General features: G+C 37.0%; 1 protein-coding gene across 2 annotated transcripts in view; it reads right to left on the bottom strand.

The window, feature by feature from the left end:
• Window positions 1-26,084, bottom strand: part of MAGI3 (membrane associated guanylate kinase, WW and PDZ domain containing 3) — a 253,176-nt gene that overhangs the window by 24,965 nt on the left and 202,127 nt on the right. For both annotated transcript variants that reach the window (XM_065906784.1, XM_065906776.1), the window contains exons 11-16: window positions 24,893-24,924; window positions 22,717-22,873; window positions 19,195-19,286; window positions 9,978-10,170; window positions 7,327-7,515; window positions 1,716-1,901 (exon numbers count right to left, since the gene is read on the bottom strand). In XM_065906784.1, the coding sequence (XP_065762856.1) occupies window positions 1,716-1,901; window positions 7,327-7,515; window positions 9,978-10,170; window positions 19,195-19,286; window positions 22,717-22,873; window positions 24,893-24,924 (849 nt within the window). The remainder of the gene's footprint in view (window positions 1-1,715; window positions 1,902-7,326; window positions 7,516-9,977; window positions 10,171-19,194; window positions 19,287-22,716; window positions 22,874-24,892; window positions 24,925-26,084) is intronic.

Genomic DNA, 26,084 nt, shown 5'->3' on the forward strand with positions numbered 1-26,084 from the left:
ACCACAATGAGGTACCATTACACGCCAGTCAGGATGGCTGCTATCCAAAAGTCTACAAGCAATAAATGCTGGAGAGGGTGTGGAGAAAAGGGAACCCTCTTACACTGTTGGTGGGAATGCAAACTAGTACAGCCACTATGGAAAACAGTGTGGAGATTTCTTAAAAAACTGGAAATAGAACTGCCATATGACCCAGCAATACCACTTCTGGGCATACACACTGAGGAATCCAGATCTGAAAGAGACACGTGCACCCCAATGTTCATCGCAGCACTGTTTATAATAGCCAGGACATGGAAGCAACCTAGATGCCCATCAGCAGATGAATGGATAAGGAAGCTGTGGTACATATACACCATGGAATATTACTCAGCCGTTAAAAAGAATTCATTTGAATCAGTTCTAATGAGATGGATGAAACTGGAGCCCATTATACAGAGTGAAGTAAGTCAGAAAGATAAAGAACATTACAATATACTAACACATATATACGGAATTTAGATAGATGGTGGCGATAACCCTATATGCAAAACAGAAAAAGAGACACAGAAATACAGAACAGACTTTTGAACTCTGGGGGAGAACGTGAGGGTGGGATGTTTTGAAAGAACAGCATGTATATTATCTATGGTGAAACGGACCACCAGCCCAGGTGGGATACAAGAGTCAGGTGCTCGGGCCTGGTGCACTGGGAGGACCCTGAGGAGTCGGGTGGGGAGGGAGGTGGGAGGGGGGATCGGGATGGGGAATACATGTAACTATATGGCTGATTCATGTCAATGTATGACAAAACCCACTGAAATGTTGTAAAGTGATTGGCCTCCAACTAATAAAATAATATTAAAAAAATAAAAAAAAAAAAAAAAAAAAGAAATGCCTTAAACCTTGAATAAAAACATGTTTGTTCAAAAAAAAAAAAAAAAAAAAAAAAAAAAAAAAAAAAAAACCTGAAAACTGATAGCTTAGAGGATCACTGCCAGCGGGGGGGATGGAGTGGGACATGAACACACATTACAGTATAAGGAATTTTAACATGAACACTGACTTCATAAATTTGTTTCTTTTGGCCTCTTTTTAGTTTTACAAAATTAGGAAAAATAATAGAATAAGCATTATGTAATGGTTACCTTGTAATTCATAAACAAAGAACATGAACTGGTTGTTATTCAAATGGTTCCTAATTACAAATTCTTAATGATCAAAGGCAGCCTTATAGCAAGGCAAGACACTAAGTGTGTCTTATGCCCTATTTACTGGCTATTCCTACATATTCCTGCTCCTGCATTTATAAAGCAGCTTCCAGAATGAAGCCCTGCCTGCAAGGCAAGGCACACTATGACATGGACCTGACATGAAAGGTTTGATATCAACAGTGACTTTCTTTGAACTCTTCAGAGGATTTTCTCTCACTCAAGCAGAGACTTAAGACATCATTTTAAGGAAATAAGATCTGAAACATATTACCTATGTCTTTCACTCTGGGTGCTTGCTCCTCCAGCATGTAAATAAATGGCCACCACTCGCTAGCTGGATTATTTTTCTTGAGCTACTGACAACTTTATAATAAACTGTCTTTTAAATTCATTAAATGGAAAAGGCAAAAAATGAGACTCCGGCATGTATAAATGGTTCTATCACTGCAGTGGCTCTGGTACTTCTGCAGGTTCTATGTCCCTCGGATCAGTTTGGGGAAGGCAGGTGTAACAGTTCCTTACCTTCTTCAGCAATGACTGTTAGTGTGACAGTGACCCCAGCATCCTTGATCAGCTGAACAATGTTATCATGGGACAACTCAACAATGGACTGCCCATTCACTGCAGAGATATGATCTCCAATTTTCAGCTTCCCACAGCGATCAGCTGGACTTCCTTCTATGACTCGGCCAATTTTATGAGGAATAACTATGAAGAAAAAAAGTTCCCAGGTTTTTCAATTATTTAACGTATCTCTTAGTATTGGATTTATCATCAGCATCAAAAATTCAACCTAATAACAAAGAAAATCCTTCAAAGATATATCAGAAAAACCACCATGAGTGATCATCCTATCCAAATGCAACTATCTTCATGTTATTTTCCATTCTTTGTCGACATGCAGATACTCTTTACACAGCTGCAATCACGGCATATAAACCTCTTTGCTTTTCTCCACTTACCAGAAACCTTTTCCAATTTTTATATTGTCCTCCTAATAATCCCATTTAAAGGCTACTGACCTCAGTGATATTTATTAAAATATCTCATGTTTCTTGTTTGCCATTGGCTGTTTAGGCTGCAACATGCATTTGGGTATTTTAGAAACTGCTACAATGAGATCATCTTTGGTTCAGTTGAAGGGGCATTTACTCCCACAAGAAATCTTGTAAATAAATGCAGTTCAAAATCAAGTTCAGGACTCAGCATGGTCAGAAATCCAATTACAGTAAAAAGACTGATCATTAAAATGAATCATATTTACTTCTAGAACAAAATTTATTTCTCTTATTTGTGCCTCTATATGTATTTTTTAAATTAGAAAAGCTGAGTGGAATTAGAACATTAAGTGTTTAACATTAAGATTATTTGGCTTATGGATAAAACCCTACCCGGCAAACACAAAGCTGCTCTAAGACATTTGGAAAGATACTTTGTGCGGTTCTATTATATCTCTAGTTTAATGCTGAAGGCTTTCCTAGAGTAACTATTAAGACTCTCCACTGTTATTATGCCTTAAAATGAGTTCTCAGACATTCAGGGAATCTTGCGAAAATATCTTTCACCATTTAATAAGGGGCATTCATATTAAGAAACAAGTGTTCCTTCTATGCTCTCTAGAATTTCTTTGCCTACCTTTATCTGGGACTTGGGCTCCTGCTGAATGTGGATTATCAACAATAAGGATAATTTAATATTTTTAAATGGCACTGTGATTATGTTTAATTTCTATAGTAAAATGGGCTCCTTACTAGTATTTCTGAATTATATCTAGGTGTATGTTAGGGTCATTTTAATAGAATTTCATTTGGACTGGAAGTTATTCTTGGCCATGATTTATGCCCCATGGACAGTTAGTGCCATTCCTTGGCCCTTCTAGGATTATGCAGTGGGAGAGTTTATCTTAAAAAAGAGGAAGTCAATGTGGAAGCAAGAACCTTTTAGCTCTGAATTATATCAAGCACTTGCACCGTTTTCCTCATTGTTGTTGTGCTTAGTTGCTCAGTCATGTCTTACAATCCCATGGACTGTAGCCCTCCAGGCTCTTCTTGTCCGTGGAAGTTTTCAGGCAAGGACACTAGAGTGGATTGCCATTTCCCTCCTTCAGGGAATCTGCCCGACCCAGGGATCAAAACTGCATCTCTTGTGTCTCCTGCATTGGCAGGCAGATTCTTTACCGCTAGCACCACGGACTTGGGTTTGATCCCTGGGTTGGGAAGATCCCCTGGAGGAGGGCATGGCAACCCACTCTAGTATTCTTGCCTGGAGAATCCCATGGACAGAGGGGCCTGGAGGGCTACAGTCCATGGGGTCGCAAACAACTAGGCGACTGAGCAGAGCAGAAGCAGCACGGGCTGGGCCCTGTGCCAGGCGGCGTGAGCTGGTGCCCAGCTAGGACGACAGGTGGCACATCAGAACTGCATGGAGAATCACACAGGGGCCCCGTGGTGACCTTCTAAATCAATCTCTCAGTAACTCTCCTTCTTAGAAGAGACTGACTTGTAAACAATGTTCACTCCAGATCCCCTGAGAAGAAAATCATTCAACTCCCTGGAACACTGAAAGGGGTTTGTTCAGATTTGGGGAAAGCATCAAACAAGAAAAACCTCTGAGGTCTCAGTTGTTCCTTTCTCATCATGTGAGTAATGTGGTCAAAAGGAAATTGGCAAATCTTGGTTCCTGAAGGGTTAGTCATAGAGGTGAGAAGAGATAAAAGTAGTTTATTGTCTAACAATAATAATAACAAAAGATTGCTACTGTCTTGGGATTTATAGTAGCACCACCAAAACAGTTACAGATAAACAGACCAGGAGAAAGATAACTTCTGAACATTCTTTGAATAGATTGTGAAGTTTTCAAGGTAACTGCTTAGAGCACTTCCCAGGTGGCCCTAGTGGTAAAGAACCCGTCTGCCAGTGCAGGAGACATAAGAGATGCAGGTTCAATCTCTGGGTCAGGAAGATCCCCGGGAGAAGGAAATGGCAACCCACTCCAGTACTCCTGCCTGGAGAATCTCATGGACAGAGAAGTCTGGTGGGCTACAGTCCATAGGGTCGTAAAGAGTCGGACATGACTGAAGCGACTTAGCATGCACAAGCGCTTAGAGTACCCATGTCTAAGGAACAGTCTGACGTCCTGCCTTACTGTTGGTATACAAAGTCTATGGGAATTTGCATGAAGTCAATTTTTCCATCTCCATTCATCTTTGGCCTAAATCTGTCTCACAGGCTGGCTTGTCCAGCTGCTGAGATGACTTTGGTGCTCTTAAAACATTACTTTTCAGGAAAAGAAAAGAAAGGAAAAGAAAAATAGCTGAAAATGTCCCCTTTTAAAAGAAATCCTTTGCAACCAGAACTGAAAAGTATGAAAAGTGGAATGCCAAAACCACTGAAGTGCTGGCCATATCAAAACTAGTCAGGTCCTTTCCATCTTCAACAGAGGTGTTTGCTGAGTACTCCACTCATGCAGCCCTACAAAAACTGGTCCAGGACAACAAGGATGCTGGGCCTGGATCCCTGACCTTAGAAGAAGTCAATGGTACAGAATTTTATAACTGGTATTAGAGATGCTAGTGGGAACTCTTCCTGTGACAAATGTCAGCAGAAAATACATTTCAGCAGCAGCAGCAGAAAAAATAAAAAAACAACCCAACAACACACGGAGTAGAATACCAAACTGTACCAAGGCAAGATCCATAAAGAAGGATCTATTCTGACAGACAGGTTTCTGGCCTTTTCACCTGTGCTAACTCTTTTTTTAAAACCAATCTTTCACTGTTACGCAGTGAACTGCATACTGCAACTGCTTGGTCTCTGTGAGGGAAAGCTCCTCATGTAATCTTACCCCAGGATCCTTCTAGCTATGAGATAAATAGAGTTCCAAGAAGAATGTTTGCAGGACTGAGAATTTTGTGAGATTATTAACTAGCACGTCAGCGAAATTACGAATTCTGGTTTTGCATCATGACTGAAAATCTCAAGTACTTTATATAAAATTCATTTGACAACCTAAGCCTAATTTACCATTCAGGCTGATAATTAATGAGCTGCAAACACTCATTTCCTGCCACGCATTAGCTGTTACCTCAATCTTACATTTTAATTGGGCTTTCTTTCCCATCTCATTACTCAAATATTGATAAACTTTTTAATGTTTCTTTAGAGGAAAAAAAAGGTCAATAGGCAGTGACAGTTGCAATGACAATGGCAGAAACTACAACAAGTAACAGCAGCCAACATTTATGGAAGGTCCAGGCAAAGGGCTTCAGACGCATTATCTCTTTTAATCCTCACAAACATACGAGACAGGAAGTGTTAACATCCTCATTTCACAGGGGAAGCTGGAGCACTTGGAGGGTAAGTAATATGCCTAAGATCAGACAGCTATTAAAAGACATAAGCGGGTCTAGAAGCCATGTTTGTCTGATTACAAAGCCCAGCACTTAATGACACTATGTTATACAGAGACCCAGCATCTATGGTATGTAAAACCATTAAGATCGTAAAAAGAAATTTAAACAAAGAAGTATAAAAATATTTTAATTTTAAATATAAACAAATAAATATAATTACACAAATAAGATGATATATTTAAAACAGATAATGTATTAAAGTATAACATAAATTTCAAATATAAAAATAGGTTAAACTATTTAAGTAATATATTTTACTGAATTCCTCTGTATCTCCTAGTTTTATGATGAACACGAGGCTCTTCTAATTTTTATGGTGCTAGAGGAGGAATATGCTCAATATGGAAAGTGGTTAGCATCTATCACACTGAGTAATAATCTTTCACTATTTTTGTTAATTTGAATGCCCAGGATTATTGCATGGTATTAGAATCAGAATATGATTATCTAAAATGGTCATTTGTTTTTCTAGATGCTGATTTCCAATGATATAACATAAAATCCACCTAACAGCTGCTTTCTCTCATTTTTCTGACACAGGCCACATAATCATCCTCACAGCATCAGTAACAGTTCCAGTTCCAAGCATTACCATAGCAACGGCTTTTGGAAAATGGAAACTAGTATCAGTGAGCAGTGACCTGATACCATAGTAATAATTCATCCATGTCATAGAATCTTCTTCCTTTACACACTTGCATTGATTTTAGTTTGATTTTTGCAAATTGGTTTGGCTCACAACACTTTCCTGAAAGTGTTTTCATTTTTCACTAAGGTTTTAGTGACCATTTAGTCTAAAAGGATCTCGCTACTCAAGGTAAAATCAAATCCCCTGGCAAAGCTAAGAGTGCATTTTCATGTGGTCAAAGATTTTTATCACTTGACTTGGAAAAATAAAGCTACCAGACAAGCATGACACATAAATATTAATTTGCTGGTTCTCATCTTATATTCATTTGTATTTTATATTTAAAGATGATTATTACTTAGAAATATAAAGATACAGCAAATATTTAATTTGCTGATTCATAACAGCCCTGGACATAGAAGATGTGATTCCTCCTTTGTTGAAGAGATTAATATACGTATTAAAATAATATACATATTCATCTTCTCAGATGACATTCTACTAAACTGGGTTCAGGATATTTGGATTAATTTTTCAAGGTCTTGACAGAACTTTTACCTTTTGACGAAGCATATAAGGTAAGAGTGCCTCTTATCATTTAAGGTCAATTTATAGCTGCAATAAGGCAATTATGATTGAATAACATGAAAGGACTATTTAAGACACATCTGGGTCAAGGTTTTTCTATTTTGCTTCTTCTCAACTGCTTCTAGCATTTCACTTATTTCTGTATACATGATTTCTCCTATTTTGGAAAAAAAAAAAAAAAACCCTATGCCCCCATAATTTAAAAAAAAAATTCAGCATTGTCCTTTCACTACATTAATTAGGTCACATCCCTGATAATACTGTCACAATATAAGCTGGATGCAAACTGAGCTACCAAGATTTATTTTATAGACTCTGAGATAAATAAATAAACCTGAAGCCTGGAAGAGTGATTCAAACTACCTAATTTTGAAAATAAATAAAATATTCATCATTTTTTTAAAAAGGCAATTTATACATGATTCCTACCTAGTTTCATAAACCCCAGTGGGTGACTCAGAAAACTGGAATTAGAGGGAGGGACGCCACGACACAGGGGCCCTTACCTCCTGGAGGTGGTTTGCTCTTGGAAGTGAGAATGACAAATCCAAATCCTTCATTTTCTTTTCGTTGCAAGACAACATCATAGGGCTCCTGGGGAGCAGGCCTGGCCAGGGCCTCTGCTCGGTTCAAGCGGGGAGATCCATTCTGCGTTGAAAGGAAGGCTTGAGAGCTGTCATCCTCAGGTTGTTTCTCTGCAATAAACAAGATCAATTTTGATATTTCTGGAACATCTTAACTTTTGATAACTAAAGTGTTTTGTGCTAAGCTCTTCACAAGAACACTGAGTTTCTAACATAAAGAAAAGCAGTGCCTCTGCCCAAGTGACTCTGGACACCATCTGAGTGCAGAGGTAGGCAGTAACCCATCCAGTGGACTTCTAGAATGCTCTTTAAGTACATAGTTGGAAAACTACAAAATGTTATCTCACTCTAAAGGAAGTTTTTCAAAGATTCTGTGAAATTTGATGGTAAAAAAAATTCTTCTTGAAATTATTTTAATTCCAGGAAGGTTTTGAACCTGGACAAGCAATTGTTTAAAAAGTTGATAATGAATAACAACATAGTAAACTTCCTCTTAAAATCAGCTTTAAATATAATTTAGTGGGACTTCCCTGGCAGTCCTCCAGTATTCTTGCCTGGAAAATTCCCTGGACAGAGGAGCCTGGCTGGCTACAGTCCATGGGGTCACAAAGAGCTGGACACAACTGAACACCACCCCCCCCCCCACACACACACACACTGAATCCTGGCGGTCCAGAGGTTAAGACTCCACACTCCCAACCCAGGGGACCCAGGTTCACTCCCTGGTCAGGCAGCTAGATCCTACATGCCACAGCTAAGACTCAGTGCAGCTAAATAAATAAACATTTAATAAAAATATATAATTTAGTGCAGTGACTGACACTCATGACGTCGGGGAGGTCACTGCATCAGGACAGAGATATTTCCCATTACAGCTTGAGAGCAGTTGGCCACCTACACAGATTTGTCTTTTACAAAGTGTTTTACAACTGCAGTTTTCTGATGGGTAATACAAGATGAATTAACCATTAGCAGTTCTCAGGCATATAACAAGCTGTCCACATAAATGGCAAACTCTCCTAGACACAGATCAGCTCACATGGAATTCCTAGCAAATGGGCAGTTAACCCACACCATTTTCTTCTATTTAAGAATAACATCAGAATTTGAGAAAGAATGACAAGAGTTAGTCATAACTGATTTTAAAAAAAGGGCAAATTTTGTGCCATAATTTGATACAAAACAGCATAAACCACCACCACAACATGCTGTTATTGATGAACATGCATTTATAAGGTCTCTTTGTATCAAAATCTATGGGATTCTGAGGATGTGTTTTTGAACCTCAACAAAGGTGTCAACAACTTCCAATAATTAACAACAAAAAAGGTTCTTTTTGATATAATGCATGGTTAGAATGAATTAGCTAAAATGTCGCCAATAATATCAAACTACTATGAAACGTCTTTATGATGCTTTCCAGGAGGGAGCTAATCTCTATCTGGACAATATCCCATTGTTTACTCTAAGCAGTTATGTTCTGACACCAGCACAACCAAATGGAAGCAACACAGCATTAGAATCCTCATGCATCTCAGAATGCCTGATATTTATGACAGGAGGTGGGCTTTTACTTTGGATGCCACAATCAAAAACACAGGGCCTCATTTTTAAGAGTAACGTGAATATTCATCAAGTCACACATTTTTTGAATGCCCACTCTGTGCCATGCAGTCATTCTTCTAGGCACTGGGTACACAGCATAGACCTAAATGGATGAAAATTCCATCCTTCCTGAAGCTTACATTCTTGTGATGCTCTAGGTTGACTTTAAAAAATTTTTAAGTGACAAGAATTCACTTTTTAAAATTTCTATATAATATTCACAAAGCTATTGACATAAAAATACAGATTATCATATCTTAGTGTAATGGTTTAGACCTCAGGCTTTGTAATTAAATTATCTGTTTCAATCCTGGTCCTACTACCTACCAGCTATGTGCTTCTCAACCTTTCTGTGAGTAACTAGAATAATGACAGTGTTTACCATCACAGTGTTGTAAAGAGTAAGTAAAAGAATCCATGTCTGAGACTCAATAAATGTCACACTAAAACTTCTGAAGTAGAAACATTTTGTCCTCTGAATATTTAGAATTTCATCAGGATCCAAAATTGTTTGATATTCAGTTAATGGGATCTCTTAGTATGACTAAACAACTTTGTATTTGTTCTTCAGAAAACAGATTTAACTTGATATCCTGATTACAATATCACACTGGCAAAATTCATTGATATATTAATATAATCTTAATGTAGAGACCCAAAATTTATTTCTCTTTTTTGATAGTAATAGCAGTATTTATGAATCTTTTCAACCTTACATGGCCTTCCACATGCAAGGATCACACCAAATAAGTTATCTCATACACTATTTTTGTTGTTGTCATTGTTTTAGGTAAGAAGTGGATTTAGTCAAAGAAACATTTCACAAACACAGTGTGGGTCATCGCAGAGGGCTAGTGCAGCCTCTCATACACTATTAAACATAATAAAATAACCTGCAAAAAAAAAGAAGTGGACTAAGTCTCTTTGTTTCTTTTTTAACTTATCAGAGCAAGAATAGGTTCACATACCACCGTAGAAGATCTTTCTTCTGACAGTTAATAACACGTGGCCATTTCGAGCAGCGGTTGTCATTAGGTCTAGGACTTGTTTGTGTGATTTCCCTTTAACAGGAATTCCATCAATGCACATCAGCTCATCAGCTGCTCGGAGCCGACCATCTTTCTCAGCTGCGCCCAGAGGAATGATGGCTCCAATGTATATCTGATAAGATATAAAGTGTGGGTTGCTCTATACAGTCTACTAAGACTTACTAAGATTCTTAACTACTAAGTCAAGGACTTTCTGACTCAAAACCATGTATGCCAACAAATTTTTGCAGTCCACCCTGAAAACAGTCATAGTTTAGAAAGGTGAAATCTTAGAAATTGACCCGTCTCCAAAATGGCACTTCAAATAACCACACCATGTAATCTCTTCTGGATTCTTTCGGTTGGGCACAAGGAAGACAGAAAATACAAAGGAATTCAATAACTTAGAAAGTACCACTATCACATCCATCACTACAACAGAACAAAAATATTAAACTCAAAAAATGCAATTCTGTGGAGTAGCTACTAAAAGTAAAGTCCATTGAATGTCATCACGAAAGATTTCTTTTTTTGTATACTGTTCATAGCAACTGGGATAATTCTTACAATACTCCCGTTACATAAGGCTATCAGTTCAAGTTTAGTATATAAAAAAGAAAAATATTTCTTGTTCCTAAATTCTAAAGCAGTACATATTTTAAGGGAACAGAGTGACCTAAGATTCACTAGCAACTAGGTGAACAGATCTTGCTCATTTTCTTTGCCGGCAATTAGAATCTTAAAATTGGTAATCCTAAGTATTTGGACTAGTTCCAGAGCTGTTATAACCTGACATTTAAGAGAAGATAAAGTGTAAACATTTCCTCTAAGATCAGGAGCAAGACAAGGATACCCACTCTCAATACTTTTATTCAACATATTTTTGGAAGTCCTAGCTATAGCAATCAGATGAGAAAAAGAAACAAAAGGAAGACAAATTGGTAAGAAAGAAGTAAAACTCACTGTTTGCAGATGATGTGACTATATGTGGAAAATCCTAAGACATCACCAGAAAATTCCTAGAGTTCATCAATGATTTTGCTAAAGTTGCAGGGTACAAAAAAAATCTACAGAAATCTGTCATATTTCTATACACCTAATTAAGGAAATAATCCTATTTACCACTGCATCAAAAAGAATAAAAATACCTAGAAATAAACCTACTTAACAAGGTAAAAGACCTGTACTTGGAAAACTATAAGTCACTAATGAAAGAAATTAAAGATTACACAATCAGATGCTATTGGGCTGGAAGAATTAACATTGGTAAAATGACCATGTTACCCAAGGCAATCTACAGATTCAATGCAATTCCTATGCAATCCCTCAAAATGTCAACGGATTTTTCACAGAACTAGAACAAAAAAATGTAAAATTTGTATGGAAACAGAAAAAAACACAAATAGCCAAAACAATCTTGAGAAAGAAGAAGAGAGCTGGAGGAATTGCATTCCTTGACTTCAGACTATAATACATAGCTACGGTAATCAAAACAATATGGTGTCGGTACAAAAATGAATATATACAACAGAATATATACAAAAACGAATATATACAACAATGCAACAGAATAAAGAGCACAGAAATAAACTCACACACCTATAGTCAATTAATCTACAACACAGGAGGCAAGAACATACAATGGAAAAAAGACAGTCTGTTCAATAAGTGGTGCTGGGACAACTGGATAGTTACATAAGAAGAATGAAAGTTAGAACATTCTCTAACATCATATACAAAAATAAATTCAAAATGGATTAAAGACCTAATTGTAGGACCAGATACTATAAAACTTTTTAGAGGAAAACATAGGCAGAACACTCTTTGACATGAATTGTAGCAACATCTTTCTGGATCTGTCTCTTAGAATAATGACAATAAAGGCAAAAATAAATGGGACATAAATACAAGCTTTTTCATCGCAAATGAAACCATAAAATAAAGACAGCTCTCAGAATGGGAGAAAATGTTTGGAAACAAAGCAACTGAAAAGGGTTTAATCTCCAAAATATATAAACAGCTCATGCAGCTTAATTTAAAAAAAATATCAAAAAATGGGTGGAAGATCTAAATAGACATTTCTCCAAAGAAGACATACAGATGGCCAAGAGGCATATGAAAAGATGCCAACATCACTTATTATTAGAGAAATGCAAATCAAAACTACAATGAGGTATCACCTCACACTAGTCCAAATGGCCGTTATCAAAAAATCTACAAACAATAAATGCTGAAGAGGATGTGGAGAAAAGGGATCCCCCATCCCATTGTTGGTGGGAATGCAAATTGGTACAGCCACTATGGAGAACAGTATCCTTAAAAAACTAAAAACAGAGCTCTCATATGATCCAGCAATCCCACTCCTGGGTATAAACCTGAAAAAAAAAAACCACCACAACTCAAAAAGATGCATGCACCTCAATGAATACTGTATCACTATTTACAACAGCCAGGACATGGAGGCAACCTAAATGTCTGTCAACAGACAAATGTATAAAGCAGATGTGGTAAATATATACACTGGAGTATTACTCAGCCATAAAAAATGAAATAATGTCATTGGCAGCAACATGAATAGACCTAAAGACTGTTATACTGAATGAAGTAAGTCAGACAGAGAAGGACTAATACCATATGATATTGCTTATGTGTGGAATGGAAAAAAAAATAGTACAAACGAACTTATTTACAAGACAGAAATGTGTGCATGTGTGTTCAGTCCTTTGAGTTGTATCTGACTCTTGAAATCCCATAGACCGTAGCCCACCAGGCTCCTCTGTCTATGGGATTCTCCAAGCAAGAATACTGGAGTGGGTTGCCATGCCCTCTTCCAGAGGACCTTCCTGACCCAAGAATTGAACCTGCGTCTCCTGCATTGCAAGCAGATTTTTTTTACTGCTAAGCCATCAGGGAAGCCCACAAAACAGAAATAGAACCATGGATATAGAAAATAAACATATTGTTACTGGGGAAAAGGGGAGGAGGATAAATTGAGAGATTGGGATTGACATATACATAGTACTATAGGGAACTCTACTCAACACTCTGTAATGACGTATATGGTAAAAGAATTTAAAAAAGGGTAGACCTCTGTGTGTGCGTGTGTGTGCGCGCGTGTGTGTGTGTGTGCATGTATGTGCACATATGAAACTGATTCACTTTGCTGCACACCTGAAAATAACACAACATTGAAAATCAACTATACTTTAATAAAAAGATTTTTTTAAATAACAAAAGAAAGACCAAATAGGTAAATATGTCTCAGAAATCACAATGATATAAAGAGAAATGCATTAAATTAAAACTAAAAAAATTAATTAACCTAAAAGTTTCTGCACAAAAAAGGAGACCATAAACAAAATGAAAAGACAACCTATGAATGGGTAGAAAATTTTTGCAAATGATGAGTCCAACAAGGGATTAATTCCCAAAATATATAAAAGCTCATACAGCTTAATATCCAAAAAACAAATGACCCAATTAAAAAATGGGCAGATGTGAATAGACATTTTTCCAAAGGGAACATGCAGACGGCCAACAGTCACATGAAATGTTGCTCAACATCGCTAATCACCAGGGAAATCAAAACCATAACGAAGTATAACCTCATACCTGTCAGAAATGTTATCATCAAAAAATCTACAAATAACAAATGTTGGTAAGGATGTGGAGGAAAGGGATCTCTTGTACACTGTTGGTGAGAATGTAAATTGGTGCAGCCACTGTCAAAAACAGTATGGAGGTTTCTCAAAAAACTAAAAAATGGCATACATATACATACAACATAACACTATACAGGCATATAAGGAATGAATGTTTGCCACTTGAAACAATATGGATGGAACTGACTCAATAAAAGCAGCAAAAAGAAAAAAACAAACAAACAAACGTTGAAAAAAAGCAAAGATAGCCCAAGATACCAATGGAATGACTTCAAGCAGAATAACATTCATATTATAGGAGTACCAGAAGGAGAAAAGATAGAGAAAGGAGCAGAAAACTTAACTTGAAGAAATAATGGCTGAAAACTTCCTTAACATGGGAAAAGAAACAGAATTGCAGATTCTGGAAGCCCAAAGAATTCCCAAAAAGATCCACACAGAGACACATTGTAATTAAAATGTCAAAAGTTAAAGAGAGAATTTTAAAAACAGCAAGAGAAAAACAACTTGTTACCTACAAAAGAAAGTAAAAGTTTTGCTCAGTCCAGTGATTCCTGGGACCCCATGGACTACACAGGCCAGAATACTGGAGTAGATAGCCTTCTCTATCAGATCTTCCTGAATCAGCAATCAAACTGCAGTCTCCTGCACTGCAGGCAAATTCTTTACCAACTGAGGTATCAGGGAAGCCAAAAATTTCAGCACATTAGAAATAATATCATTAAACGCATACTGTGTGCTATTCTTAGTTGCTCAGTCATGTCAGACTCTTTGCGACCCCATAGACTGTAGCCCACCAGGCTCCTCTGTCCATGGGATTCTTCAGGCAAGAATACTGAAGTGGGTTGCCATTCCCTCCTCCAGGGGATCTTCCTAACCCAGGGATCAAACCCAGGTCTCCCGCATTGCAGGCAGATTCATTACTGTTTGAGCCACGAGGGAAGTCTTTGTTATATAGCAGCAACTCCTATACGACTATGAGCAGATTCTTCAGCAGAAACTTTGCAGGCCAGAAAGGAGTGGAATGATATATTCAAAGTGCTGAAAGCAAAAATATGTCCAACCAAGAATACTCTACACAGGAAAATTATCATTCAGAACTGAAAGAGATGAGAGTTTTCCAGACAAGGAAACATCAAAGAAGTCCATCACTAATAAACTGGCCTTATGAGAAACGTGAAAGGGGCTTCTTTAGTTGAAGAAAAAAGGCACCGAGTAGTAATAAGAAAACATATGAAAGTATAAATCTCATGGGCAAGATAAATATAATCATTTACAAAACTACTATAAAAAGGTTAAAAAACAAAAGTAGTAAATATAAATATAACTAGAATAATCAGTGAAGGGATACACAAAATAAAAAGATGTGAAGTGTGATATCAGAAATATAAAATGTGGTGGAGGAAGTAAAAATGTAGCTTTAGAATGTGTTCAAATTTAAGTTGCTATCTACTTAAATTAGACTGATACATGTATATAAACTGTTATATGCGAGTCTCAGGGTAACCTCAAACAAAAATCTATTGTAGATACACAAAAGATAATAAAAATAGAATCTAAGTATAATATTAAAGAAAGCCATCAAACTGCAAGGGAAGAAAGCAAAGGATGAAGAGCAGAGAAGAACTACAAAACAGCCAGAGAACAAAGAACAAAATGACAGTAAGTACATACCTGTCAAGAATTATTTTAAATGTAAAAGACTATATTCTCCAATGAAAATACTCAGACTGGCCAAATGTACAAACAAGACCCATCTATATGCTGCCTATAAGAGACTAACTTCAGATGTAAGGAGCCACAAAGGCTGAAAGTAGAGGCATGGAAAAAGCTGTTCATGCAAACAGAAACCAAAAGAAAGCTAAAGCAGCTATACCTACATCAGACAAAATAGACTTTAAAACAAAAACTGTAATAAAAGACAAAAAGGGCATTATATAATGATAAAGGAGTCAACTGAACAAGAGGATATAACACTTGCAAATGTTTATGCATCCAACACAGAAGCACTTAAAATACATAAAGCAAAGACCTAAGGGAGACCTATATAACAGACCTAAGGGGAGAAATTTATAGCAATACAATAATAGGGAGGAATTTTAATAACCCTATTTACATCAATGGGTAGATAATGCATACACAAAACCAATCAGGACACAAGGGTCTTAAATGACACATTAGAATGAATAACCTTTATATATATATATATATATATATATATATGTGATTATACATTCAGAACATTCCATATATATTCACAACATTCTATCCAAAGTAGCATATTCTATACATTCTTCTCAAGTGCACATGTAATACTCTTCAGGATAGATCACATGTTAAGCCACAAAACAAGTCTCAATAAATTTAAGAAGACTGAAATTATATAAAACATCTTTTCCAACTACAAGTATATAAAACTAGAAATCAGAAGAAGAAAATTGGGAAAATCACAAAAAGTGAAGATTAAACTACATCTTAATGAACAACCAATGCATCAATGAAGAAATCAAGAGAAAAATAAAAAAAAATACCTTGAGACAAATGAAAATGGATATATAACTTGCAAAATCTCTGGGATAAGCAAAAGTAGTTCTAAGAGGGAAGTTCATAGTAATGTAGGTCTACCTCAAAATAAGAAAAATCTCAAATAGCTTTACATCTAAAGGAACTAGAAAAAGAATGAAAGAAGTCCAAAGTTAGTTGAAGGAAGAAAATAATAAAGATCAGAGCAGAAATAAATGAGACAGAGACTAACAAGACAATAGAAAGGATCAATGAAACTAAGAGCAGGCTATTTGAAAAAATAAACAAAACTGACAAACTCCTTGCAAGATTCACCAGAAAAAAAGAGGGCTCAAAAATAAAATCAGAAATGAAAGAGAAGTTACCTTTGATGCCACAGAAATACAAAGAATCATAAGAAACTACTATGATCAATTATATGCCAAAAAACTGGACAACCTAGAAAAAAATCAATAAATTCCTAGAAACATGCAATCTTTCAAGAGTAAATCATGAGAAGTAGAAAAATCTGAACAGACCAGTTACTAGTAAGGAGGTTGAATCAGTAATTAAAGATACCCCAGCACATGAAAGTCAAGGGCCTGATGGCTTCACTGGTGAATTCTATCAAGCATTTAAAGAAGATTAATATCTTTTCAAACTCTTTCAGAAAACTAAGGAGGAAAAAACGCTTCCAAACTCATCCTATTAGGGCAGCATTACCCTGAGACCAAAACTGACGAGGACAACACAAAAAGAGAAAATTACAGGTCAGTGTCACTGATGAATACAGATGCAAAAATCTGCAAGAAAACATTAGCAAATTAAACTTAAAAATACATCAAAAGGACCCATACACCATGATCAAGTGGAATTTACTCCAGGGATGCAAGAATATTTCAACATCCACAAATCAACGTGATACACCAAATTAACAAAATAAAGAATAAAAATATGATCATCTCAACAGATACAGAAAAAGCATTTAACAAAACTCAGCATCCATTTATAATAATTCTCAACAAAGGGAGTAGAGGAAACATGCCTCAACATAATAAAGGCCATATATGACAAGCTCAGGCTTCCCAGGTGGCTGACTGAAGAATCTCCCTGTCAATGTAGAAGATGTGGGTCGGGAAGGTCCCCTGGAGGAGGAAATGGCAACCCACTCCAATACTCTTGCCTGGAAAATCCCACAGTCAGAGGAGCCTGGCAGGCTACAGTCCACACGGTTACAAGGAGTTGGACATGACTTAAGACACTAAACAACAACCAACAACCATGACAAGCTCACAGCTAACATCATAGTCAAAGGTGAAATGCTGAAAGCTTCCCTTCTAAGATCAGTAACAAGGCAAGGATGCCCACTTCCACCACTTTTACTCAATAGAGTACTGGAAGTCTAAACCATAGCAATTAGGGAAAATAAACAAGGAAATACACATATCACATATTCTTTATACATACACACACCTACACACTCATTTACACATACAATGGAATATTACTCAGCCAGATCACATTAAGCCACAAATCAAGCCTCAATAAATTTAAGAAAACTGAAATTATATCACACATTTCCAACCATAATGGTATAAAACTAGAAATCAATTATAAGAAGAAAATTGGGAAAATCACAATGTAGTTTTAATCACAAAGATTAAACTACATTAGAAAGAAAAAATCTTTGCAAGGTAACATAATGCCTTGAGGACATTATGCTAGGTCAAAGAGTCAGACAGATAAAGACAAATGCTGTATAATCGCACTTATATCTGAACCTAAAAAACAAAGTAAACAAACAAAGCAAGACTCAGAAAGAACAGAATGGTGGTTGACAGTAGGAAGGGGATTGGGAGGAGGTAGGTACAAACTTCCGATTATAAAATAAGTAAGTCACGGGGATGTAATGCTGTAGCATATGGACTATAGCCAATAATACTGTAGTACATAATTGAAAGTTGCCAAGGGAATAACTCTTAAAGTCTCTTATCACAGAAAAAAATCTGTCACTTTGTATGATGACGGATGGTAACTAAGCTTGTTGTCATGATCATTTTGCAGTGTATACTAACATTGAATCATTATGTTGCATATCTGAAACAAATATAACGTTATACATCAATCATAGCTCAATTCAAAAGAAAGGAAAAGAAACAATCAAGGTACTTCATATTTGCCCTACATAGGGCAACCTACCTTAAGCTTTATTTGTCTCTGACAATTATTTTAACTGTAACCAATATGACTAATTAGAACACATTTATACTCTATAAATCAAATGTTCTAGTCAGAATAAAAAGAAGCCTATAATTTTAAAAGAATATTATTATTCACTTAACTTCCAAACATGATAATGTAGTCACTCATATTATACAAAAAAGCTTTAAATATGTTCTTAAACTCTAAGAAGCACATTATTTCTTTGTCAAACTAAGGGTAAAACAAAAATAAACCCACTATATTTGTTCTCTGAGTGAGAATCCTACATAAATAAATTTCTAGATTTCAATGCCTTGCAAATATAACCTGTTATTATGCTCTAATTTACGGCTGACTTATTCAGCTTTTACCCATAGTTTTAGCCTCAGCTACTCAGATGGTAAAGAATCTGTCCTCAATGCAGGAGACCCGGGTTCAATCCCTGGGTCAGGAAGATCCCCTGGAGGAGGAAATGGCAACCCACTCCAGTATTCTTGTCTGGGAAATCCCATGGACAGAGGAGCCTGAAGGGCTACAGTCAGTCCATGGGGTCACAAAGAGTCGGATACAACTGCGCAATTAACACTTTCACTTTCACATATCATGTTAACTGAAGTATTATGACACCACTAGAAATGCAATTCTTCCTCATATTAATGAAACTGTTAGAGAAAACAAAATCTTTTAAAAAACCAAACAAAGTAGAAAGCAAAACAAAAACACCATATTCTACCAAATCGCTATTAAAAGTTTTAACAGGAATAGCCAAATGACAATGTATTTAAACTTACAGATTGGTCAGGTCCATCTCCTCCCAGTACTCTGAAACCAAACCCTGATTCCTGTTTCCGAAGAAACACATCCAAATCTTTGGTGTTTGGTGCTAAGGAAAGCCAGAAAACAATAAATACAAACAAATATACACAATATACACTTTATTTTTAAAAGTTTAACACTATAGAAAAACTCAATCATAAATCCTTGTTTTATGCTTTAACTCAAACTCAATCAAGATTGCTTAGGAATATTTATTCCCATTTCTACACACTCAGTATTATACTGCCATTAATTCTTCATGCTTTCAAATAGATGTTTTATCTTCTGAAATATGGTCTGGGACTATCAAGATAAACTGTGACTGGTTACATAAGTATGAAATCAATTATATATATTTCTACTTGTTGGGCATCTTTTCCAAGCTCAGTCATGTCTGACTCTTTGCGACCCCATGGACTGTAGCTCACCAGGCTCCTCCATCCACGGATTTTCCTGGCAAGAATACTGGAGTGGGTTGCCATTTCCTTCTCCAGGAGATCTTCCTAACCCAGGGATCGAGCCTGGGGCTCCCACATTGTAGGCAGACACTTTATGGCCTGAGCCACCAGGGAAGATGCTTAGATCTATTTCTAAAAATAAATGCATTTCAAAAGTTAAACCACTTAAATCTACAATTGTGCTTCAGAAAAAAAACTATCATCAATTTGTAAATTAGTATGAAAATGAATTTCTGCCTTATGCACACTCTCTTCTCATCATCTGTCCACTGCACTCCTCTAAGGAGTCTACTCTATCTACTCTCTGGTTTCCTCCTCAGATTACATACCCTTCTGATTCATCATCCTTTGTATTCCTGCCAAGAAAATCTTTCTAAAACACAAGCCCAATAACTTCATCCCTATAGTTAAGACCATTCTGTGGCTCTTTACCAGGTATATCATTGTCTCCAGCTTCCTCAGATTGGCATAATCTGCTCTCCACCAGCTGCTCCTGCCCTCCCCTCTGGTATCCACTGCCGACCACACCCAGCTAAACTGAAACTAATTGCACAATTAAGGCCACGCAGTGTGCAAATGCTATTCCTTCTTTCCCTTTCATCTGTCTCATAAGCAACTACCTCTCTGTCTTACAGCTTCACTTCCTATGTGAAGCAGTACATGATACTTCCTGCTACTCACATCAGTAAAATCGACCATTTTCTACTTTGGATCCCAATTCATCCAGCGTATCCTTCTATTACTGTACCTGTTAGGGGCTTATTTGTACATGTATTTGACTATTTCTTTGTCTTTTCCATTTAGGTTTAACTATCTCTTTGGATGCAGGGTCTATGTAACCTATTACCTCTGTACTCCCATCACCTACTATGATGTTGGGTAGATAGAGGCACATTTCAAAATCCGAGTTCAAAACATGGTTTTGAAGAAAACAAATGAATGAATGTTGAGTATGAATGGAAGAAGCCCAGAGCTACATTAAAATGAGAATGAATAACTTCAACATATTGGTTTCTAGAGATGGAAAAACAAAGTCTTTAAGAAAATTCAAATTACATTCCTATATACTAACAATGAAAAAACAGAAAGAGAAATTAAGGAAACAATATCATTCACCATTGCAACAAAAAGAATAAAATACTTAGGAGTATATCTACCTAAAGAAACAAAAGACCTATACATAGAAAACTATAAAACACTGATGAAAGAAATCAAAAAGGACACAAACAGATGGAGAAACATACCGTGTTCATGGATTGGAAGAATCAATATTATCAAAATGGCTATTCTACCCAAAGCTATCTATAGAGTCAATGCAATCCCTATCAAGCTGCCAACGGTATTTTTCACAGAACTAGAACAAATAATTTCACAATTTGTATGGAAATACAAAAAACCTCGAATAGCCAAAGTAATCTTGAGAAAGAAGAATGGAACTGGAGGAATCAACCTGCCTGACTTCAGACTCTACTACAAAGCCACAGTCATCAAGACAGTATGGTACTGGCACAAAGACAGAAATATAGACCAATGGAACAGAATAGAAAGCCCAGAGATAAATCCACAAACCTATGGACACCTTATCTTTGACAAAGGAGGCAAGGATATACAATGGAAAAAACACAACCTCTTTAACAAGTGGTGCTGGGAAAACTGGTCAACCACTTGTAAAAGAATGAAACTCGAACACTTTCTAACACCATACACAAAAATAAACTCAAAATGGATTAAAGATCTAAATGTAAGACCAGAAACTATAAAACTCTTAGAGGAGAACATAGGCAAAACACTGTCCGACATAAATCACAGCAAGATCTTCTATGACCCACCTCCCAGAATATTGGAAATAAAAGCAAAAATAAACAAATGGGACCTAATGAAAATTAAAAGCTTTTGCACAACAAAGGAAACTATAAGTAAGGTGAAAAGACAGCCCTCAGATTGGGAGAAAATAATAGCAAATGAGGAAACAGACAAAGGATTAATCTCAAAAATATACAAGCAACTCCTTCAGCTCAATTCCAGAAAAATAAATGACCCAATCAAAAAATGGGCCAAAGAACTAAACAGACATTTCTCCAAAGAAGACATACAGGTGGCTAACAAACACATGAAAAGATGCCCAACATCACTCATTATCAGAGAAATGCAAATCAAAACCACAATGAGGTACCATTACACGCCAGTCAGGATGGCTGCTATCCAAAAGTCTACAAGCAATAAATGCTGGAGAGGGTGTGGAGAAAAGGGAACCCTCTTACACTGTTGGTGGGAATGCAAACTAGTACAGCCACTATGGAAAACAGTGTGGAGATTTCTTAAAAAACTGGAAATAGAACTGCCATATGACCCAGCAATCCCACTTCTGGGCATACACACTGAGGAATCCAGATCTGAAAGAGACACGTGCACCCCAATGTTCATCGCAGCACTGTTTATAATAGCCAGGACATGGAAGCAACCTAGATGCCCATCAGCAGATGAATGGATAAGGAAGCTGTGGTACATATACACCATGCAATATTACTCAGCCATTAAAAAGAATTCATTTGAATCAGTTCTAATGAGATGGATGAAACTGGAGCCCATTATACAGAGTGAAGTAAGCCAGAAAGATAAAGAACATTACAGCATACTAACACATATATATGGAATTTAGAAAGATGGTAATGATAACCCTATATGCAAAACAGAAAAAGAGACACAGAAGTACAGAACAGACTTTTGAACTCTGTGGGAGAAGGTGAGGGTGGGATGTTTCGAAAGAACAGCATGTATATTATCTATGGTGAAACAGATCACCAGCCCAAGTGGGATGCATGAGTCAAGTGCTCGGGCCTGGTGGGCTGGGAAGACCCAGAGGAATCGGGTGGAGAGGGAGGTGGGAGGGGGGATTGGGATGGGGAATACGTGTAACTCTATGGCTGATTCATATCAATGTATGACAAAACCCACTGAAAAATAAAAAAAAAAAAAAAAGAAAGAAAATTCAAATTAATGTTGTTGCATGCTTCCCTGAAATATTCCACAGCTACTTACGTTTATCTTCATATAAAGTCTTAGATTTCAGGTAGACTTCAGAAGGATCCAGTTTCGGGGATCCTGACCTGATAATGCTGGGTGGAAAAGGCATAGGCTGGGGAACAGGCTCATTTATGGCCTCCAAACTTTCTGAAGTTTCCTTTTTATCTGTTTTCTGAAATGGAAAAGGGCCTTACTTAGTATCTCAAAAAGCCAGATGGTTGATTAGTGCAAAAAACTGTTGTCTGAACCAGTATGTCAACTGATTACAGTTGCGTAAGCAGCAGGGTCAAAGCCACAGCATATTTGCAGTCTTAGAGGAGTTTACTTTCACAGTCGTGTGTATTTGATTAAAACATATTTCACTTAAATTAGAACACGTTTATAATGATGTCAATCAAAGGGCCTTACGTAGTCCCATGTTAAGGAATTTTGCCCTTTTATCTACCACCAAAACACAAGCTGACTCTGAGAAGACATACAAGACAGCGCTTCTAAGCCGAGCAGGAGGAAGACTCAGAGAGGACCTCCATGTAATTCTTGATACCCTCACCTCCCCACTCACTGAATTAATTTCCAGTAAAGATGTTTAAGGAATATTCTTTCTAAGAAAATGAAATACGAAGTGTTAGCTCTAATTTAGGTTGTAATGATGACACTGTGAAAACCTGCATGATCAATTCAAATATATCATGAGAATGCTCCATGCCTAGGAATCAGATAAGGGGTATATTCATATGTTCCCATTCAGATAGAACTTGTCTAGAAGAATAGCTCAGCAAAATGACTTCTTTAATAAAATTTAAAAATGAAATCCAATAAATAGCTTCAGAAAATAAATACTACAGTTTAGAGAACAGCTTGTTATCCTGAATTATGGTTAGGAGAGGGAGATTATAGACATTTGTGATAAAATAATTAAAGTAACTATGATGTAGGAGCAGCAGCTTGTCAGGGAGGGCTGAGGGGACAGTGGCCATAAAGTGTTGTGCCAGAAGGGACCCTTCACTGACCAGGACCCAGCCAGATGCCTAGTAGATAAGAGTAGCCTTTTCCTCTTTCTCCCCCTCGTCCTAGGATTCAGTCAGAAGCAGTGAGAGGTCATCAGAAACTTTCGTCAACTGTAAAGCATTAGGGTCCCCGTGGCCGCACTGGCATCCGTTATGAGACACAGGGTAGCGTAGGGGTTAAAAACAATTACTAGAGGGCCCGGAGGAATGAAGAAAAATGTAGCATAATTTTAACTGAACATGTAAAAACAACTTCTGTTCACACTGGACCTAAGGGTGACAGTCTATAAAAAGGCAGAGTGTTTCTTTCCTTCTGACCCATAAAATGGCAAATTTGCAGAGGATCGTTTTCAGTGGGCTATAGAGAATTAATCTATTTTGTATCTGATGATCTTTTGATTAGCAGCCTATGGTTTATGGTTATGGAAGACCATCTTTTAACTATAAGATGATACATTCCAAATCAAGCAAACTAGAGCTAACAGGATTATATACCTAATTGTCTTTATATCCATATAACTGTAAACTTAAATATTTAAGTAGCTACACGTGTACCTAGCACAGTTTCTTTCATACCATTATCTGGTGCGTCCTTTGTTTGGGTCTTAGTCTTTACACAGGTCCTAAAGTAGGCTAGTCGGTTATTGAAGACCACCACAAAAAAACTGTTCCAAGTCTGACAGCCTGTTGGTCTGATAACAAGCAGACTGAGCAGAGAGGACACAACTGCTCCAGCCCTGAACGTCAGAAAGTGAGCTAAACGTGGGTAATGACAGTCCCCATGCGCTTATGGGAAACCACTGCATCTTCTCATTGCAGCAAGACATCTGCCCAAATGTTTAGCCACTCCTTACCCTTGCTCCTCTGAAACACAAAGAAAGTCAAAGGACCCATCAGGAGGCCCCTCAATGGGTCCACGTTTTACTATGTAGAAGGATCAGACTACTACAGGTCTCTAACATTTCTCCCACAGAAACATTTAACCAGCAGAGCACACTCCCTGTATAGATGGCTTTTTCTAACTTGCACACTTCCCTGAGTTTCTGTTCCAAGCCCAGGGCAGTCTGCCTTCTGACTCCTCCCGGTCTGTAAACATCCACCCCACAAGCAGCCCTCATGAAGTGAAACGCAGCATCTCTCTCTGTGAGTTGGAAAGAAGAATTTGAGGACAACTGCATACTCACCAATTTGGCAGTTTTAGTTGGTGAAGGAGGACCTTAAAAAAAATGAGCCACATTTTAAAAACAGAGGAAGGATTCCCAGACTACAAATACTGCTAATGTTTATGATAAAACTAACTTTGACTTTTAGTAGGCTAGTAAATTATATCCAACATGTTCCACGTGCCAGGCATTATACACATATTTCATTTTTTATGACAATCTTAAGGCATACATGTTTGCCATTTTATAGATAAGGTAAAGCAAGACTCAAATAGATTAACATTACTTTCCTGTACTGTGGAATCAACCAGCAACTAGGCAGGAAACTGACATTCAGCCTGTTTGACGCAGAACCCTAGATGCTTACATCTGTTGGAACTCTGAATAACTCTCCAGCCTCCACAAAGAGATCTGCACTTACTCTGGGCACACCCAGGGTATCACCCAGAGAAGAAACAAAAACAGTTCAAAGAAATGAGAATTGAAGTTAAATTGTCCATTTGCCTCAAAAATGAAAACTAACAGTCAGTGAGATACATGTGAAGGGCTAAATTTTATTCTTTAAAATACTGGTCATTCATTGGTATGGGTTTAAGAAAGCCCGTTAAAATATAACTTTTTGATTAGTCCTTGGAACTGCATTTATTTCTGGGAGCAGTTCAAGTCAGTTGATGACCTTGGAAAATAAAATTATATTTCTCTCACATGAGCACTGTGGGGTTTAATTAACATTTACTGACGGATATTAAAGCTTAAGATAAAAGCTTTATGAGCACAAGCTATCATGACTGCTTTTACAGAAAAGATTAACACACCATCCAACATTTTTACTTATTCACAGAGATGCTAGCTCTTTCAAAACATCCTTGGTACATTACAGAGGTCCAGATGAAGCACCACTGCTTGAAAGAATCCATTTCTATTATTGCCATCAACAGAGAAAATGAAATTAAGAGGATATATTTCATCTGAAGTAGCACAATGCTATGACTCTGTCTAATCATTAAAGTTATAAATCAGATTTAAAAAAAAAAACACTGAGGGAAAAAAATCTATAATGCACACAAATGAAACCACTAATAACTAAAAAAAAAAAAAAAAACTGCTACAAAAGATACTGCTTATGGAAGCAGTCAGACAGAACTTAAGGAAAATGCACACTAATTACCAGGTAAGTCTTCTGGGAAAGAGATATTCTGACCTGAAAGGAAGG

The sequence above is a fragment of the Muntiacus reevesi genome, chromosome 1, assembly GCF_963930625.1.
Source record: "Muntiacus reevesi chromosome 1, mMunRee1.1, whole genome shotgun sequence".
Classification (NCBI taxonomy): domain Eukaryota; kingdom Metazoa; phylum Chordata; class Mammalia; order Artiodactyla; family Cervidae; genus Muntiacus; species Muntiacus reevesi.